At 38.3% G+C, this 20,022-nt stretch overlaps 1 protein-coding gene across 1 annotated transcript in view; it reads right to left on the bottom strand.

The window, feature by feature from the left end:
* LOC118816273 (connector enhancer of kinase suppressor of ras 3-like) overlaps window positions 1–20,022 on the bottom strand; it is a 75,770-nt gene that overhangs the window by 53,178 nt on the left and 2,570 nt on the right. Inside the window, exons 2-3 of the mRNA XM_036582799.1 lie at window positions 6,303–6,466; window positions 1,009–1,211 (exon numbers count right to left, since the gene is read on the bottom strand). Of these exons, the coding sequence (XP_036438692.1) occupies window positions 1,009–1,211; window positions 6,303–6,466 (367 nt within the window). The remainder of the gene's footprint in view (window positions 1–1,008; window positions 1,212–6,302; window positions 6,467–20,022) is intronic.

Here is a 20,022-nt window from a genome sequence, read left to right on the forward strand (position 1 = left end):
AGACAGGTTGATAGGTTGAGAATGGTCCACCACCCAAATAATATCCAAACAACACTGCAAAAATGGTATCTTTGCCTTGTAGCCATAAGTCCAGTTGATTTATCTAACATTTCTTATTTTGAGATTGTGGCAGGCTTATTAGGATTATTTAACTTATTTCTAGACATTTTTGGGTGATTTAAAAAAAATAATTTTTAAAATCTAAAAACCTATCTCTATGTTGACAATAATTTTGCTTCCTGAAACAAAGGTGAATCAAAAAAGAGAACTATTAGATGTATAGACTAGATTTAAGATAATTTCACTTGCCAAGATAGAATGTTTTTGTGAACAGTGGCTCTGTGGTCAGAAACTGACCACAAATTAAGAGCTAGAGGATAGTTAACATGAACTTCATTTCAACAGAAGGCCTACAGTTTCTAACAGCAATGCACCAAAATGATAACTCTTGGCCAAAACCGCAATTCGGGAGACACTGGACCAAAAACTACATTTTTAAAACTTATTTTGTATTATTACTTTTTATTTATGCATTTTTAGTCAAATTGAATTTAATAATTACAAGTAAATAATAAAAAAAAACACTTAAAACATTTAAAATTGTAAGCCAGTACTTTGAATAGGACATTTCTCCAAGGTTTTGAGGACTGTGTTACAAGTTTTTTTGAGTACAGCAAATTACTGGCACTGTTAAAGCCTATCAGTGATGACCAGGGCTGGACATCAAAGGAAATAGCATATTTTTAACCAGTATTTCTATATCTCACTGCTACCGAAAATATTTGTAAAATGTTGTATGTTGTTCGTCTATTGAAACTACACTGAGTACGTTTTGGGGATTTGGAGACCTCTCTGGTGGAAATGTGTAATTCAACGTCCAGTAGAACATTTTGTGATGTGGTTTGTGCTTAAGACCCCTTCGTCAAGCAGATCAATCTGATGATGTGAGCGCATTGAAAGAGTGTTCAAAGAGGCCTTAGTCAAAACCTGAATGTACGTTTTATGTACCTGTCCAGCCAGGCCAGCATGCTCTTCGCTGCTCCTATAAGCTCCACCACCGCCGTAAGGAACTCATTGGGTGGTTTGCTGGAACTGCTGCTATCATATGAGGGATTTTTCCTTCTTTCTGAAGCGCAGTTGTGCAGATTATAAGACGCTGCCCTCATCCGGCCAACCAAGGTCTTCAGGTTATCAGTCTCCACCCCATAATTCTGTAAAAATAACTGTATCAATTATTACAGTAAAATCAAACACATTAATGGCTAGTATTGGCCTAATCTTACCACTATCAGCACCTTCACGCATTCCTGACTTATCAATGTCTAAATCCTTTCTTTCACTTTAGCATATCTTCCACTCCAATGAACATTAGCAGACTAAAGCAAACACACTCTCTGGGCAGTAACAGCGTGTGACAGCAGACTGAGCCGCGGGTCATTCTCACGACCCTGCGGCTAAAAACCTCACCGCATTCCAGCGGTCCAACCATCAGACCAGGCAGACGCACAGTTATCATCTGACTTCAGAAGAATGCCACCTCCTCCAGACTGATCAAATACCTCCTGATAGACAGCATGAGAGAAGCCAGAACTGACCCGCCAGGGGCAAGACTTTGGCCTTGGAAGAGCCTAGAGACATATGATTTATGTCTTTTCATCATTATCCTGTTTAAGGTCCTTTTATTTAGATTTTTTGCAATTTAATTTACTTTTTTGGACATTTTTTTAAACTTTGTTTGTCTATAGATGGGAACAGGCAGAGCGAGCTTTGTTAGTCTATGGTGAGGATAAGGCAGGACTTTGTCATTCTACGGTTGGGAACAGGCAGAAGTTTTTCAGTCCACAGTCAGGATTAGACAGAATTTGGTCAGTCTATGATCAGGATCAGGCAGAGCTTTTTCAATCTACAGTCAGGATAAGGCAGAGCTTTGTAAGTCTATGGCTGGGATCAGGTGGAACTTTTTCTGTCTACGGTCAGGATCAGGCAAAGTTTTGTCAATCTACAGTCAGGATCAGGCAAAGTTTTGTCAATCTACAGTCAGGATCAGGCAAAGTTTTGTCAGTATGCGATCAGGATAAGGCAGAATTTTGTCAGTCTATGGATGAAATCAGGCAGAATTTTGTCAATCTATCGTCAAGGTCCAGCAGAACTTTATCAGTCTACCGTCAGGATAAGGCAAAGTTCTGTTAGTCAATGGATGAGATCAGATAGAATTTTTTTCAGTCTATGATTTGAATCAGACAGAATTATTTCAGTCCACAGTCAGCTAGAAATTTGCTACATGGGAATAGATGTTGCAAGCAAGTAGGAGTGGCTAGACAAAAAAGTATATTTTAAATTAGGAATGAAGCTATAGTCAGCAACTGTAGCGGAACAGAGGCTGGCCACTAACTCTCACATGAACAGCACCGAGTAACCGGCAGAACAATTCACCCGACTCCAACGGACGGAAACTGTGGGAACAATGGCATGACACGTTTTCCTGCTTTTGCACACTGTGCATAAATGTGTGAGCAGGGCGGGGGGTTTTCTGACAGGTGGGTGGGTCACATCTGTTTCCTGCTCTCCAGGAGATATCTTCCAGAACATTCCTGCCGCAGCCTCATTCCCCTCACCAGCTCTACACTGAGCATGTAATGTCTATTCCAGCTCCATATTACTGCACCCTGTTCATTTCCTCTGAGCCTCTACCATGTGCCTTTAACCGCACAGACATTACAGACTCTTAAAGTGGCCTCGGGGAAATGTAAGAAAGTTTATGGGGAAAAATACAATGTCTGCTTCACATAATATAAATTCAATGGAAGTCTACTGTATATTAGTTCTGCATGTTCTGGACAAATTCCTAGTATTGTGTGATGCACTGCTGCATCTTTTCTAACTGCTGCTAACACAATGACATTGAAAAGCTCAACATGCTTGGAGGAGAATGTTAACTGTCTATTCTGCAACATCGGCTAACCGGCAGGACAGCATTGGCTAGCACCATGCTGAGAGATGAGGGGAGAGGGAGGGCCACCCTACCCAGCTAGAGAGAGAGAGGACAATCATGCTCTCTTGTACTCCCAGGCACTGACAACTTTGCCATTGGCCTATGTAATTTTTACCTAAATAATTTCCTTTCCTGAATACTTCATAAAACTTACAGAATCACTCATCTGGACTGTGATTGGTCAAGATGCTGATAGCCCAGAAAAAATGATTGATTACAAGGCTCATTTACATATAGACTGGTTAAAATCCAGTATGAATCTGTAGTGTGTGCAGTTTTTACAGCCTGATCTAGTATGAATGTGCTGTGTGTAGTTTTTACAGTCTGATGCAGTATGAATCTGCAGTATGTTTAGTGTCTACAGTCTGATCCAGTATGAACGTGTACTGTGTGTAGCTTTTTACAGTCAGATCCAGTATGAATCTGCAGTGTGTGTAGTTTTCAGTCTGATCCAGTATGAATCTGCAGTGTGTGTAGTTTTCAGTCTGATCCAGTATGAATCTGCAGTGTGTGTAGTTTTCAGTCTGATCCAGTATGAATCTGCAGTGTGTGTAGTTTTCACAGTCAGATCCAGTATAAATCTCCAGTGTGTTGTTTTTACAGCCTGTTCCAGTATGAATCTGCAATATGTGTAGTTTTTATAGTCTGATCCAGTATGAATCTGCAGTGTGTGTAGTTTTTACAGTCTGACTGTAATAATTGTGTGAATGTGGCACTCTCTCAATAATATTAGTACTGTTCCAATCCACCTCACTGTAACAGGATAACAAAACCTGTTAAAAGACACAGCCGTGTTGTTATTGTTATTGAGTTTGTCCTGTGGTGTAACACTGATGTGAATATCTATGCTATGACCTTTTAATCATGGCTATAATTACATAGATACTTTATCCTGTGCCAGTTTAACTTGCATAACATAATAAGGACTAGTAAAGCTAATCTAGCTCCAATAGTGCTTTATACTGGATTCATACTTCTCCTCCTAGCACACCTAAATTCATAAAGAGCTATTCTGAACAGCAGTGTATCCTGATGTCACCCATGCCTAGTAAACACTGCCACTCATGCAGATTCACAGTATCATACATAGTGTTCCATCAGTACTGGGTCCATTCAGCATAGCTCTACAATAGATAGTAGGGACTGATAACTCCAGCTAAGGTTCCCCTAAGTGCTCAATCAGGCCCTATTCATACTGCATACAGTATCAGCACAAAGCAGCAGCAAACACTGACTGAGTGTTTTAGCTCAGCACTGCTTGTACTCAAGGCTTGCTAGCCGCACACATACACACACAAACACAGAGCCTCCTGTGTGGACTATAACATTATGCTCAGTGCAGGTGGTTTCTTTACAGCTAGAGAACTCCTCTGGCCCTTTAATCATGTTCAAAGTACCATAAATCCTAAAGTAAGAAAAGAGACTGAACTCCTGCTAGCAGGCCCCTGACTGAGGAGGTCCAAGGCAAAGGCAGGAAAACAGAATGATAGAAAGAGAGGCAGCTGACCGGACTTTCTGGGAAATCCCTGCTTTCCTTTTTGCTGCTCGCCTCCACCCTATACTGGACATAAACCTCACTCTAATATTCATAAAGCTGTTCTGAGTTGTTTACTACTCTCAAATAGACTTGCTTATGCAGTTTGCAACACTGTATGATATTGAAATGGACACAATTATGGACAAAATTCAGGCTTTAAGATGGCTGCTACTATTGTTAGCTGTACATTAATATTAATAGATAACAGTGTCAGAAACCACATAGGAAAGTCTATTAGAGATTACTTGACACAGTTTGAGGCGCTTGTGTGCTAACTGGTGGGCTAAGAGCTTCCATTAATTGTTAGCTATGTTAGCTTTGTAGCTCCAGTGCAAAACTACTCTGCTAGTAAAAATAGCATAGACCAGCATAGCTGATCACCACCAAAACCAGTATATGTTGTGTTTTGAATGCTGGTATGCTGGGAAGCTAAACCAGCTCCAGTCCAGCACTATATTAGCATAAACCAGCTGTACTGTTTTTTTGTTTTTTTGTTTTTTTTTCAGCAGGCTAATCAGGAAAGTTCAGACACCAAACATGTCTTGGTTCAGGGGTCAGCAACCTAAATGTTAAGAAGAGCCATTTTGTCCTTTCAACAAAAATCAAATCACCTTGGGAGCCACAACAGTTTATGTCTATTTTATCATCTTGGCTGTAAATATGCCTCAGTATATGCTAACGTACTAGTATAGGCTAAAAATGCAGACTTACTTTGCTCTGCTTTAAGATTTAGCTCAGCTATTGCTGCTTTTCTCGCATCTCTGGCGGGAAACTTTTCCACAAAAGTTTCTTGTTAATTGTCTCTCAACGTTCGACTTTTTACGAGGCTGAAGTCAGCTTCTCATTCAACAGCTTCTTGTTCAAATTTTCTTGTTCCACCTTAAATGGTGACTGAGGGGGCAGAATGTAAGTGCTGCACCATTTGAGCTGGAACAGGAAAATTTGACATCTGACGAATGATAAACTGACTTCAGCTTCGTGACGTTTTAGTGTAACAGTTTCTCGTTGCAGATTAAACATGCCAGGAAACCAGCTGGAGTGATTCTAAAAGCAAATAAGCCTGTCCATCTCCAAATTATTGATGTTCGTCTTAAATCTTTCGCTTTCCCGTTTCGTTAGCGACTAGCTAGACGAGATTATTGATTATAAGGGTGTATGAGCAGATATAGTCTACATTAACTCCAGCATTTAAGATCATTTCTTGTTAAAACTGTGTTAGAACAACCAGCAAACCTTTATTTTACTGCAAAGGAGGATTATTTTATTTTTACCTAAAAATCTAATTCTGCTGTGAAGCTGCAACAGGGTAGTAAAAGAGCTGCAAGTGGCTCCAGAGCAGCATGTTGCCGACCTCTGTTTTAGTTGATCGATTGTATGTAAATCTTTGGTTGAGTTTGGTTGCTTAAGTGAAGGGTACGTCATCACCAGTTTCTGGTGGAACACTGTGAGGATGAAGATGACTAGGGGAAAAGCGGAGTTCTATGTTTGGACCTAAAGGAAAATAATTCTACCACCCATCTTATCCAGAGTTTTCTGGAGACAAAATAAAGACTAATTCATAATGTCCACAATTGTTTATTAGATTAGAAGCAGGTGGAGCAAGGTGGTCAGCCAGCTAACTAGGTTGGTACAGTGTCCACTTTGTGAATAGCGTAGTTTAACTTGTGGCTTGGCGATTAGCCAGCTACAGCAGCTACATAATCTATCTTCAGCTTGCTTAGAAATATTTTCACTTTCCACATTTCAGGTTAACCCCAGGGTTCCAGTACCGACCAGGGCACAAAGCAGGTCTACAGCCTCCAGGATGAGCTCCTGATGCCCGATGCGGCTCACAGCCAGCTCCTCCAGGTCTTGGTGAGAAATCTTCAGCAGCTGCTCACCATCTATCTTCTCCTTCTCAAAGTTCAGGATGTATTGCTGGAGACTATCGTCCAATCCTGAGAGAGAGAGAGTGAGAGAGAGAGAAAGGGGTCACACAGAGAGACTCTTTCAGTGAGAGTGTTGAGGTGCTCGCCTATTTTCACAGCGTTTGAGTGTTAGAACAAACACTAGTACGCTGAGTCAATAAAGGATATTTATTCAGAACCTCAGGGTGTTTAACAAAGCAGCTCATATGAGACACAATATACTGTAATGCATTCTGCTTCTATTTCGGAAAAGATCAACTACAATAAAGCTGAATAACTTAAACCTAAAGTAAAGACTGTCCAATATAAAACAACATAAAGTAATGCATTTAATTTAAAAGTGTATCTCGTTTCCACATAAACAAAACATATTGCATCACTGCAGTTGTATTTCAGTTTAAACACTTTTGGCAATAACTGTGTTAATGTAATATTTTGTATTCATGTGGAAATGATGCACACATGAATGCATTACTGCATTTTTAATGGTTCCCTTTTTTTAGTGATGTTTTCTCCTATTGTACAAGCTTGAGTTTAGACTTAAAGTGAAATTCCCCAATTTTTCAAAGAGGAATTCCATCAACTTTTCATTTCAGCTCAGTCTTTGAAATGTAAACGAAGCCATTCAGAGTAGTTTGGTGTGAAATGGTTCATTGTAGAGAAACATGATGACTCTGATTTCTTTACAGTGGTGGTGACAGGAACCAGGGGTCACAATGTCTATAATACAAATATAGGCAATATGTCCAAAACCACCAGTGAACCTACACGTCTTCTGAGTTTTTATATGTAATGTTGATAATGTTAAAATAGTGGAAAATCTGATAGGGAAGGAAAAAAGTTTTCCTTGACTAAAACACTTGGTGTCTTTGATGAAAGTGTTTAAAGTGTGTTTTAGGCCAAAACTTTTTTAAAAAAATGAATGAAATTCCTCTTTAAGTTATCTAGTCCACTGCTAAAGTCTTGCTTGGTAAAGATGAGCTCCTTCCTGAAACATTTTTGAGGCTCCTGGTACAGGTGCCTGTCTAAAACTCAGACAAACGTCAGTGTAGTTCACACTTATGAGATCATTCACACATACATGCCCAAAACACATACAGCTCAGTCTTTTCTTCAGCCCTGTTGTGCTTTGTTGCTACCTCAAGGGTTTAGCAACTGCTTGCTAAGTTGCTCTAAAGGTGCAGAAACAGCAACTGCAGCTTTTCAAAATGCAGCTTTTTAACACCACACTGTTTGTCTGGCAGGGCGACAGATGGCGTTTGTCTTTCCCAAGCAGATGCACCTTTTACAAGCCCATTTTGTCTCATCTGCCTTCACGTTAAAATGCTAATGACTCTTAGCGAGTAACATTTATTTGATGGCTAGAATGTGACAAATGTAATTTTAAACATAATGTTCAAACTTTTCTATACAGTGTGGAGTATGTCTACACTCATAGAAAAGAGGGTTCTTCATGGGTTCTTTAGTAAAGATAGCGGTTCTATATTGAACCATATGCACTCAAAGAACCATCTGCATGCTTAAACGGTTCTTTGTATGGTGAAATTGTTTTCCAGATTGATGGAGAATGCATTGTATATGGTTCTATATAGTACCAAAAAGGGTCCTGCTACTGTTATAACATCAATTATTTTCAATCACAAATCATTTTTGGTGCTATATGGAACCTTAAGCAACACATTCTGCACATTATCTTTTAAGAGTGTAGGATTGTTATTCTAGCACCATTCATACACTGTCAGAAATAAAGACACTAAACTGTCACTGGGCCAGTGCCCCTCTTGTCACTGGGGTGGTGCCCTCAGGGGTACATCTCAGTGCCTAGTCAGGGAACATAATTGTACCATAATCAGATAAATTATATTTTCTAAGTTGTACTGACTCCACACACCCCATCTCATCTCCAGGCTTTTGATTTTATTGTTCTGTTTTAAAACATTAGGTCATAAAAATGTACAAATATGTACTTTTCCACTGGGAAAAACTTATTTAAGGTACCCAGTTGAACCTTAAACCACTGTTGTACGTTTGAGGGTACATTTACATTGTTTGCACAGAACCTTTATTTCTAATAGTGTAGATAATAGAAGGAGAAAAGTGACTGTTTACATTGAAACTACACTGTATTCATCGAAGAGTGAAGCTTAAAAAACATATGAATGATTTAAAATGCATGTTTAATGCATGTATTACTAATGTTCTGCATTTAGCATTCACAATTTAAAGTGGAGTACCATTTTTTTCTTCAAGTGAAATGGTTCACTGTACAGAAATATACAGACATATTCTGTATTCTTAGCCATTTAATTATGTGGAAATTTTGAAAAATCAGTAGAACGTCCCCCTAACATTAACAGTTACAGTGCTTCCCAATTAAGCCCATTGTAAATCCATGAACTAAAGACACTGAGCTGAGGGGCTTAGAGAAAGTGTTGAGGTTATTTTTCACTGTATGCTGTGTTTATGGCGGGGGGAGGGCTCCATGCATCTTTGTGTGCATTGCTGCAGTGACAGTGGAGTGAATAGAGCCTCTTTGTGGGGGGTAGACTCTATTTCTCCAAATCAAAGGGACAGAGAGAGACGGGGGGTAAGAGGGGGCAAAGGTCAAACGCTGCCAAGCATGGCATCCCCTCTTTCACCCAAAGGGACAACAGCTGCATTCTTCCTCTTCAGAAAGAGAGAGACTGAGGCAATAGAACTATTAGAACCAGCATACCACTCACTGCTTCTGCTCTATTTTGAAACCGAGAGAGAGAGTGTGGGGGGGTTAATGTGAAGTGTTTCTGCAATGCTTTTGTAATACATCTGTGAATTGTGGTATTTCCAGTGGAGCTCAAATGTGTGTCTTACTGGTCTACTTCAAGTTTATTTAAGGTGTATTAGCCTCACAAATGGCAGTTAGCATGCAGCTTTTGATTTCCAGCACTTGAATTAGCATGTAAAATACACACTCAACGCTTAAACAAAGTAACTGAGTAACCAGCACTTTAATGAAATGACCGGTCAGTCCACAAAACCTGGCTGTACTTTCCCAAGAGAAGAGGCTCAAAGCAAAACCCAAGTGTTTTCCAAGCACCAGCTAGCTTGGAATGGGCTCACCGGCTTGGAACGCACTTCAAAGCCTGACCATGGCATGAGAAAATGTGGAAATATGTCTCAGCATCAGTGCTGTCTGTTTGAGAACAGTTCTTCCGATGTGACGGCAGATCAAACCGCCAAAATAGCAGCGAGTAAGACTGTTATGGAATCGCCACACTAACCATTAACACAGAGCGCTTAGCGTATGTTACCATCAATCACACAGTGAAGAAATGATTCTGCTGCTGGCCACAAAAAAACTCTGTAGGGAACCCCCAAGTCCTTCTAAGTCAAATTTATTGGAACTAAAAAATATATCTCTGTATTTTTTGTTAATCATCAGGCTTGTTGCATTTAAATTCTGAAAGTATTGTAGCAAAATTCTTACTTCATTTTTAACATTTGGTCACAAATAAAGGAGTTAAAGGAGACTTTTTTGTGGTATCTAAGTAGATACATCCAAGCAAGCTCTTCCATTGTGTAGTACTTCAGGAGCTGGCCAGAAGGCCTCATTTGTTAGATGAACTATCAACATAATTAGGGAGTGACAATCATGTTTTTTGTTTTTAAATGAGTGGCATGAATTTCATGTGAAAAATGTCACTCTAGGTCTTTGGAAGGTCTAGATTTGTCTATGACTGTAGAATTTTTAGGCCATTGACTAACCAAGTTTTAGTAAGTTGTTAGAAATGGAAAACAATGGCGGTTCTATATCAGGACTCTTCCCTGTAAAACTGCAACATACAAGGTCACATATATGTTAATGTCTGTTACACACATCAAACACAACTAATTGAATATCTTCTACAAGCTTCAAATGTCTGTGTTTAATCTAGAACAGCCAATGAGTTCCACCAGCATTAGCTTAGTACTAACATACTATTCTAAATCTCATGGGGTGCTAGCAGAAACTTTCTGAGTTTCTGACAGTTATGGCTTGTTCTGAAGGCCTAGTACTAATAGGTTCTCCAACATTCTCCACTGCTAAAATCTCACTCTATACTGCTGGGCTTAAAGACAAACTGAACTGAGCTGTTAATAAACAGTTTAGTCCTTTAAATGTAAGGTAATATTCAGTTATTAATCTCAAGATGTATTATTCAGTAACTGCTGAATATAGCTATAGTGTGGTCCCACATACATGCAGTTTAATGTGAACACATTTTGCAATCCAGTTTGACCTAATAGTCTAATTGGTCTATTGTGAGCCAATTATCCTCAGTTTGCCAGTATAGTTTTTGCCTAATAAACAGCATGCTGTCATGTTGGACTATTATGTAATTTATTCAGAGACTGTCTATTTCATTCAGCCTCTTTTAAGACAGAATGCATTACTTCAACTGATCCTCAGATTTTAAGAATTTAATGCATTTACTGCAGTACAACAGTCATATTATGCTACACTTCAGTTACAGCGATTTTCTTCTGGACAGAGTACTACAGCTGAATTATCGTCGCTGTTGAAACAAAACCTCACATCAACTTTACATGAGGAGAAAAAAACATTCTTAACTTTTACTGGGAGGTAATGTAAGGAGATGTTGTTCTAAACCATCTTGGACTATTTATATTGGCCTGTTCATCAGAATTTTTCACACATAATAAAGTGTGGCTGGTATTTTGAAAGCATGTAAAAAGCGATCCAAGGTTTTGTTCTGATAACGACAGTAGATTAGCTTGGATTATTTTTAATTACTTCAGTCAGATAAACATAGCTAACCACAGTGACTCGAGTACACATTACTCAGGATGTTTTCAGAGAAGTTACTTGAAAGGGAATTTTTCAGAACATTTCTGCATAATTAATTCATTGAGATATAAATAAAGTTCATTCAGAGTGATTTGATGTTAAATGGTTTCATGTAGAGAAACTTGCAGGCTCAGATTTCTTTATAGTGGTGATGAGAGGAACCAGGGGGTCAGGATGTCTACAGCACAAATATAGCTTAGTAGTCTTATTTACTATTCAAAACCACCAGAGAAACTGTATGAGTCTTCTGAGTTTTTGTCTTCTGGAATGTTGATGGTGGTAAAACTCAAAAAAAAGTTTTTTGGGTTTCATTTTTCATTCTCTTTCTTTTACTAACCAAAACCACCAGTGAACTTAGACGTCTTGTAAGTTTCTTAAGTAGTTATGTAAGTTATGTAAAATATTATTGCAAAACTACCATCAAATAATGTATCAGGCGCTCAGTATATTCATAATCTTGTTATGCAATACATTTCTGTGATGTAGAAAAGACAAAATAAATACTTCAGACCACCACTGTGAACAATTTTGACTCAGTAAGTTTCTCTAAAAAACTTTTACAGTGATTTTTGTTTTAGTTACCCTTCTTGCTGGGGTACCATGAATACTGAACATTCACATATAGGTGGAGGTAGAAATAGTGAGACCACTGGTTGGTCAAACACAATCATCACAGAAGTGTCATACAATGGTCAGTGAAACACACTTTCACAGGTATTATTATAATTATTATTAGGTGAAAAATGGACATTAAGGGTACAGATAGTTCTGGATTTGGAATAGTAACTGCACCGTGCCGTATCAGACTGCTTTAGAGAAAAAGTGCTGTAAGAGTGGTTGGTCAACAATTTCACCCACTGAACCTGGTGGGAAACACTCAGCTAAACCCAGCAACTCACATCCTCATCATATCCCCCTCAAACCACATCCAAATTACTAAGAAGCATAAACCTCTGGCCTCAGTTCCAAATGAGAGAGTAGAGTTTGTCTCAAAGTCTCAGTCTCTCTCTCTCTCTCTCTCTCTCTCTCTCTCTCTCTCTCTGACTGTCTTTCTGTGTACAAAAGTCAGTAGTGCCATATCAGCCTTTAGCTTTTTCACTGCCTCTTTAGAGACATGAGGAATGTTTATTGTTCTCTGTTTTTGACTGAAAATGTTCCAAGATTTCAGCCACACTCCACAGCAGAGAATTACTGCCTTCTCAAAGTTACAAAACAAGCCAAAAGCATGAGAGCCAGCAGAGATTTTGATAATTCTTTTGAAAATACTTACTTACAATTAATTCAACTGACCTGTTCGTGCTCCACCAACAAATGTGTTGTTTCATAGCAACGCTTGCTAGAATGGACAAGCTTTAAGAGCGAACGGGACATTTTGGTTTTTGCCAAGTCATTTTAAAGGTATTTGAGTAATATTTATGCTTTTTTATATAAGCAAACTACTTTCCTCTGCTACAAATGAAAATGAAAAGAACCATTCCTGAACAATTCAGCTGAAAGCAGAGTGCAAACATCTCAACTAAGCCTGTAGATGGGGCTAGTTGTAACAGATGGAGGGGCTAGCTGTAATAATCACAAAAACGTCTGGAAAATGGATGCAAAAACAAGCTTTCAATACTATTTGGAACCAAACAAGCTTTCCATCCCAAATACAGAAAAACACATTCATCCAAATAAATATTATTGAAAAGAGGCTGGGTCAAAGGTGGCAAATGTTTATCATTACAAATATCATCACAATCAAATTAAAATACACTTTATTTACATCTGTAGAATGTTTTTGGTGAATTTGTGCATAAAACCTTATTTCGTGTTGAAAATGATTGTGTTGAGTTATATGGGGGATATGGAGTTCTCTCACTGTTTACTTTAGAAGGCTTAGTTTTAACACTGTATTAAACTAACCCCACCATGTGGAGGCTGCCCTTTAGCCTAGATAGCTCTCAGTGTGAGTTACTCACACACTTCACAATGGTGCTATATTACAGTCATCAAGACGATGATTAAAGTAATGAAAAAGTGATGATGATGGTGATTATTATTATTATTATTATTATTATTATTACTAATATACTGGTGGTGATAGAAACCATGGGGTTGTGATGTCTACAGCACAAATATAGCCATTATATTTACTAAGCAAAACCACCAGAGAACCTACATACCTTCTCAGTTTTTATATGTCATGCTTATGACGGTAAAATAGTGAAACATCTGGGAAAAAAAAGTTTTCTTTGGGGATTATTTAGCCCTACAACTCCCTGCATGTACCTCTCCTGAACAGTTGTTTTAGTGTCTTTTAATTTACTTTTATGGTATTAAAACAGCCTTCAGGGTGAATCTGAAGAAATATCTGTCTAGTGCATGTTCTACTTGAACCTGTTTAACTACACAAAAATCCATGTCACATTGTACCCTGTGTTAGTTTATGCCCTGTTCTCCCCTACAGAATTCTGACAACAATCCACTGAATATAATAAACTACATCACACAACTCAAATACATTGATATCAAATTATATTGTCTGAATGTTGTGTTTTGTATGTGTTAAGGCTTATTACATACATACATACATTCCCACTGTTTGGATGGGCCTTTAGAATTAAACGGGCTGGTTTTGCCACTGTGCCTTTAAGACTGATGTATGTAAATGACTCTGTATAAAGATGCAGATCATTATCTCTAATGCTTTCAATGTGTAAATTTGCTATCATGATTATAATATTATCAAAGCTGTAATTTTGTTTCTGGTGTAAAATTAAGCCACTTAAGCAGTGGGGGGCTTAGTGAGCTGGACTGGACCCAGGTCAGTCCACTACCACAGCCACGTGCTCTGCTGTCTAAGCTGTGAATAAGTGGAGTTTGGCCTGAAATGGCATTCCAGAGCCTTGGGGGTCAACAGAGGGAATATTTACTCCATGACCCCTCCCCCTTCCTGACCCAGAGAAACAAGAGCAGACCAGAGAGTCGATAAAAAAGCATTTAAAACAGCTCTCCCTTTCTGTGGTCATCACATCAATCTTCTTCACCATCAGAGAAGAAAGAGAAGAGGGGGAGAACATCAAAAAGAAATAGACAGAGAAAGAGAGAGAGAGAAAGGGAAAGTGAGAAACAGGCAGAAAGAGTATGAAGAAACTACATGCTAAAAATAATGATGTCAGAAAGCGATACAATACAAGAACAAGTTCAGGTTCCCTAAAGGACCTTGCAGTGGATGGTTCTTTATACACTCTTCCCTGTGCTCAGAACCTGTTGACTCAAAGCATTTAAAGTTTATAATAGAAGACAAAGGGCAGAACTTTTCTTTTGTTTGGATCACTAAGTTTTCAGTTTTTCTGCCGGTGCAGGAAAACACATCAAATCTATGGTCTGTGTTAATCAAGTGCATGTTACAGCACTTAGAGATTGTAGACAGTGTAGAGTGTAGACAGTTACCAGTTTTAATGACACACTGTATATAAAACCAAGCAATAACCATAATGTTTAAAACCTTAGTAATTCTGCATATTATTAGGGTCTTTTTAAAAAGTCATGGTGGATGTAAATAGCCTGATTGATGTATTGGTTGGCCGATAATATTGGCGTATATATTTACTTCCTGCAAGATTATAGATATTGGTAAAAATATTGCCAATAATACACCATTAATTGGTAATTTTTTTCATGGATTCGCTTTATAAGGCCGAACAAAACCTTATATCATTATATATGCAATACAGCAATACATGCTAAACTGGTAAAGCTGAACACCATTTCATATGAGAACAACACATTATAACACAAACTACCTTTTTATGAAGAGAAATAAATAAAAATAAGAAAACTGAACTGAAACCAAAATCATAGTTTTGGATAGCTCCTCTCACAGTGTTACAATATTGCGGTACAGTGGCAAACCATTCAGGCCCTAAACATCAAATCTGGGTCATAACATAAAGAGAAAAACTTTATGATAGCGCTAACTTCTGCTGCTATTCCTATGAGATTCTTATAGTTTATTAGTGTTAGGCTACATTTTTGGCTGTTCTAGATTGAACACAGATATTTGAAGCTTCTAAAAGACATTGCCTGCTTTACTCAAAGCTTATGACAGACATATTAGCATATGGTTTACCATGTAGCAGTTTCACAGTGACTCTATTATTGGGTTTTGGTAAAGAGCTGCCGCCGCTGTTTTACATTTCTAACAACTCACTGATTAGGCTGCTGCTCAACTTCACAGCCAGTGAAGTGTCAAGAATTTAACCAATTTGTTTCCATCCAAAACAATGAAAAAAGAGTAGTGCTGTAATGCTCGCAGAGGGTTCCCTCTATTATACTACATTGTATAATTTAAGATTGAGTTTCTGCTGTTCATTTAAGAAGCATGGCAGTTGAGAACTGACAATCAGATCTGACGATTTAACACTGAAAGAAGCTCTGCCCTTCAGACAGAGATGGCTTTATTCTTCTACTTTCAAGGAAGCCTCTTTATATCAGGCTGAGCTCATCTCCACTAGCTGAGTTAACTCCAGTAGTGATCATAACAGCAGCCTGTCTTCTGTATTAGACTAAGCTGGATCTGTATGACAGTAAGGCTCTTGTTTACCTGATCAGCTCGCTGTTTGAACAGCGTTTCAGAGAGCAGGAGAATTTCCTCTGACTGAAACAATGCCAAGCTAAGGCATCACAAAGGGAATTTCCAAATAAATCCCCCAACATTTGGAAAGTTGCAACTAAACACCTGCATAATACAGTCACTGAGATGTAAACAAAGTCATTCAGAGTGGTTTGGTGTGAAATGGTTCATTGCAGACAAACTTACTGACTCAGATTTCTTTACAGTGGTGTTGATAGGAACCAGGGGTCACCATGTCTACAACACAAATATAGCCATTTTATTTACTATCCAAAACCACCAGTGAACCTACACGTGTCTTCTGAGTTTTATATGGAATGTTGATGAAGGTAAAATTCTTTGGGGGCCATTTTGCTTCAGAATCTCTTTCATATTTATGAGTATTTATAATTCATTCGCTGATTTTTTGGTAGAATGCATTCTTTTCACCCAGTAAGTGAATGCATGTTAAGGTAATCTGTCCAGTTGTATGTAAATGCAAGTTTAAAAGAGCAACTGAATGCTGTCAACTGCATTTGTACTTCATTGTAAATAAGCACCTCAGACACATTAGGTGTTCTGAAAAACCTCCTCCAGAACCAGTTTGACCCATCAGATGGAGAGATGCAGACTGTGCTAATGACCAGGGTCAACATGAACAGGAGTCCACAATCCCAAATAAGACCTCCTCACCCATTACTTCACGACCCTCTGACCCAGTTTAAGCCGGCCAGCAAGAAGAGCGCTGTGGCTAATAACTCACCCATCAACACCTGCTGGAAACAGCTGCACTTCAGGCTTTAATACAGCCCTCTTACTGACTGAGATTTCTATAGGAATGTCTATAGGGTAACGTATAGTTTATGGCTAGCTTTAGCAACTGCTTATGAGTTAAGGTTCAGAGTTAAATACTGAGAAATAAACATGTATGGGATATCAGTCTGTATACACAGCCCATCAAAAGTCTGGGGACAAACAGCTTTTCAGTATGTTTTATACATAAGAATGTTTTCTTTGACAGTTTGCAATACTTTATCATTTTAAACAGAAAGGCTTTTTCTTCGCAAATGGTTATGCTATTTTTATACTGGTTTCCATGTTTACATGTATTTCTATAGTTACAGCACAATAATTTCTATGGTTAATCAACAGACATTTCCATGGTTACTCTGAATCATCATTTCCATTATTATGCCACACCTATTTCTATAATTATGCTACATAATTACCATATTTACTTGACATCACTTTCATGGTTACACCACACCCAATTTCTTGGGTGCACTACACCCATTTCCATGGATACGCTCTACCCATTTCTGTGGTTACGCTACATGAGTTTCCATAGTTACACTATACTCATTTTGATGGTTAGACTACACTAATTTTCGTAGTTGTGTTACACCTATTTCCATTGATACGCTGTACTCATTTACGTAGATACGCTGTACACATTTCTATGGTTACGCAACATCAGTTTCCATAGTTATACTTCACTATACTTCACTAATTTCTACGGTTGTGCTACATCAATTTCCATGGCTGTGCTACACCCATTATGCTACACCTGGCGATGGGTGATTATGCCTCAAACTTCACACGGGTTACTCTACATCAATTTTTAATGGCCACGCCGCACCTATTTCCATAGTTATGCCCCACACACACTTCATTGGTTATACTGGACTCATTTCCATGGTTACACCGCACCCAATTCCATGGTTAGTGTACCCCTATTCCATATATGATCTAAACGGTTATTTTCATAATTGCACTACACCTATTTCTGTGGTTGCTCTACACTCATTCCCATTGTTAGTCTACATTAATTTTCATGATTACATTAGTTTTAACAGTGGGCACCAATGTTGCAGTGTCCCACCAAAAACTACACCCCTAGAAGTATACTGCTGAAGTCATTATTGGGTCATTATTTAACCCCTTAAATTGCCAGGGCCCACCAGCATGCCCAAAGTTTTATATACATTTATATAACCTAAGAACAGCTCAATCAGTTATCATTGAAGTCCCTGTAGTTACTAAATAATAAGCCTTAGTATGTAATAAGCCTTAATATCCTGCGGTGTTCTGCACTAATTTGAACAGCTATTTTGTTTCAATTATTCTGACCAGACTACTCCATTATACACCTAGATCCAAAGCTTGTCTTATTGACCCCTCCTGATGTGTTATCAGTAAAGCTGAGGCCTCTGGAACACACTTGAACTCTTTACTGCAGGGTTCAGCAACTAATCACAGAGATGACATTAAGTTAATGTTAACATCATTTAAACCCTTCACACGGCTGTAAAGCTGAAGTGTGAACAGGTTCTTGAAGAGTGGAGCTCACATGGTTTCACTCTAGATAAACCTGCCTGCTGACACAGCACAATGCGTTTATTAGTCAGACAGAGGGGCTAAAGAAGACCACCTCCTCCACACAAACACACACAAAATCTCACTGTCATGGTTTCCTGTATGTCTATGCATGATATGTTGTGTTTTCTCAAGTGATTTTAAATGACTCTCCTGAAGTGTACATGCTACAAACAGGAGAAATGATAGCCTGAGGCTGAACAGTCATCAATAGTCATCTTATACATTGCAACATGTTTACTAGACACCAAAAAGCATTTTCAATATTTAAATAGGGCAATACGGGTTTGGTTAGCACAAAAATGGTTACCTTCCTGACCAACGTTCACCCACTTTGTCTCCCTGAGTAAATACAGTTGTATGCAAATGTTTGGCCCTGGTTACGTTTCATTGATTATGTAAGTGAAAAGAAGTGAACACATCCTCTACAGAGAACACCCTGGGGGGAAAATGTGTGGGCTGTGCAAAAGTTATGGCACATTTTACATTTTCTTTTTTCAGTATGTTAAACTCAAATAAATAGAAATTGTGCTAAAATTAAGTTTGTTCCTTGTAGAGGATGCGTTAACTTATTTTCACTTAGTAGATCAACAAAACTGATTTGACTGGGGTGTTCAAATATATGACTGTACACTGTAAAAATACATTAAAAGGTTATAGTTAAAACATTCGGTAATACTTTACTGTAGGGTGCTGTTCATGACACCTACATAAGCTTGTCATGACAACTGACAAAACCCTACATAACTGTTTATGATGGCTTATTCCTACAGGTGTCATCTGTAAAGGCTACTTCAGCTAATTTTGATCAAAACTGGCAAATGTAACCTTTATAGTGAATTATGCCTATTGGAATAAGCATTTATAAACATTTATGTTGGGTTATGTCAATTGTCATGATAAGCTTACGTAGGTGTCATAAAGCCTTAAGACTAGTACCCTGCAGTAAAGTGTTACCAAGTTGTAGAGTAGCAGTGACATATGAGAATCACTTTCAACACATTTGTAACAGAATTTGCTATTTATTATTGAAAAGGGTGATTCCAGACTTTTGAACAGCAGACAGAAAGTGCCTGCAGCAGCTTCGCAGTCTGATCGTGTGTCTTCTGTGTTTATGCTGCATAATTGCACCTGTCAGGAGAAACATGTGGACAAGCCTGCACTCGACTGCATTCTCACTGCTCACTGCAGCTCTCCAACTCTAACGTACTGTACTGCAGCTTAGCTTCAGTATTTCTAATTCATCTGTTTCAACTTCAAAATTTTGAAACTTTAACTTTCTCACTGTTACTTTTTAATAAGCAAAAAAGCTGCTAAGGTTCAAAGCAGTGCTGTGCTAGTCCTTTGTTTATATTTATCTCTCAGCTTCATATTGTTGAAAGTGTCGTCTTTGATACAAAGAGTGGGTTTAAATAATGATTTGACCATTTTCTTTCTTAAACTGCTGTTAAAAGCTCATATTAAAACTCTTTTAAGTCCAGAGGTGGTTAAAACACCTGAAAGGTTTGAGTGCTGGCATCACAACAAGTGGAGAAAATACTGTCACTGATATTTACACCTCACATTATATAATATATTTGTGTTATTGTTTTTCTTGAATTAAACCTGCTTAGGCTTTCATTTAATGAACTTTACGTTTTTTCACAGGGGCCTGCAGTTAATGGCCATAGGGGCAGTGGTTGGTTTCGGTTGAATTGTTTACTTCTGACTGCTCTTACTTGCCCACTTACGTATGATTACCGCCGAGACCAAAGTTCAGTGAAACTGCATTTGTTTGTGATGTTTTTT

This window comes from Colossoma macropomum, unplaced genomic scaffold, assembly GCF_904425465.1.
Source record: "Colossoma macropomum unplaced genomic scaffold, Colossoma_macropomum, whole genome shotgun sequence".
NCBI lineage: Eukaryota > Metazoa > Chordata > Actinopteri > Characiformes > Serrasalmidae > Colossoma > Colossoma macropomum.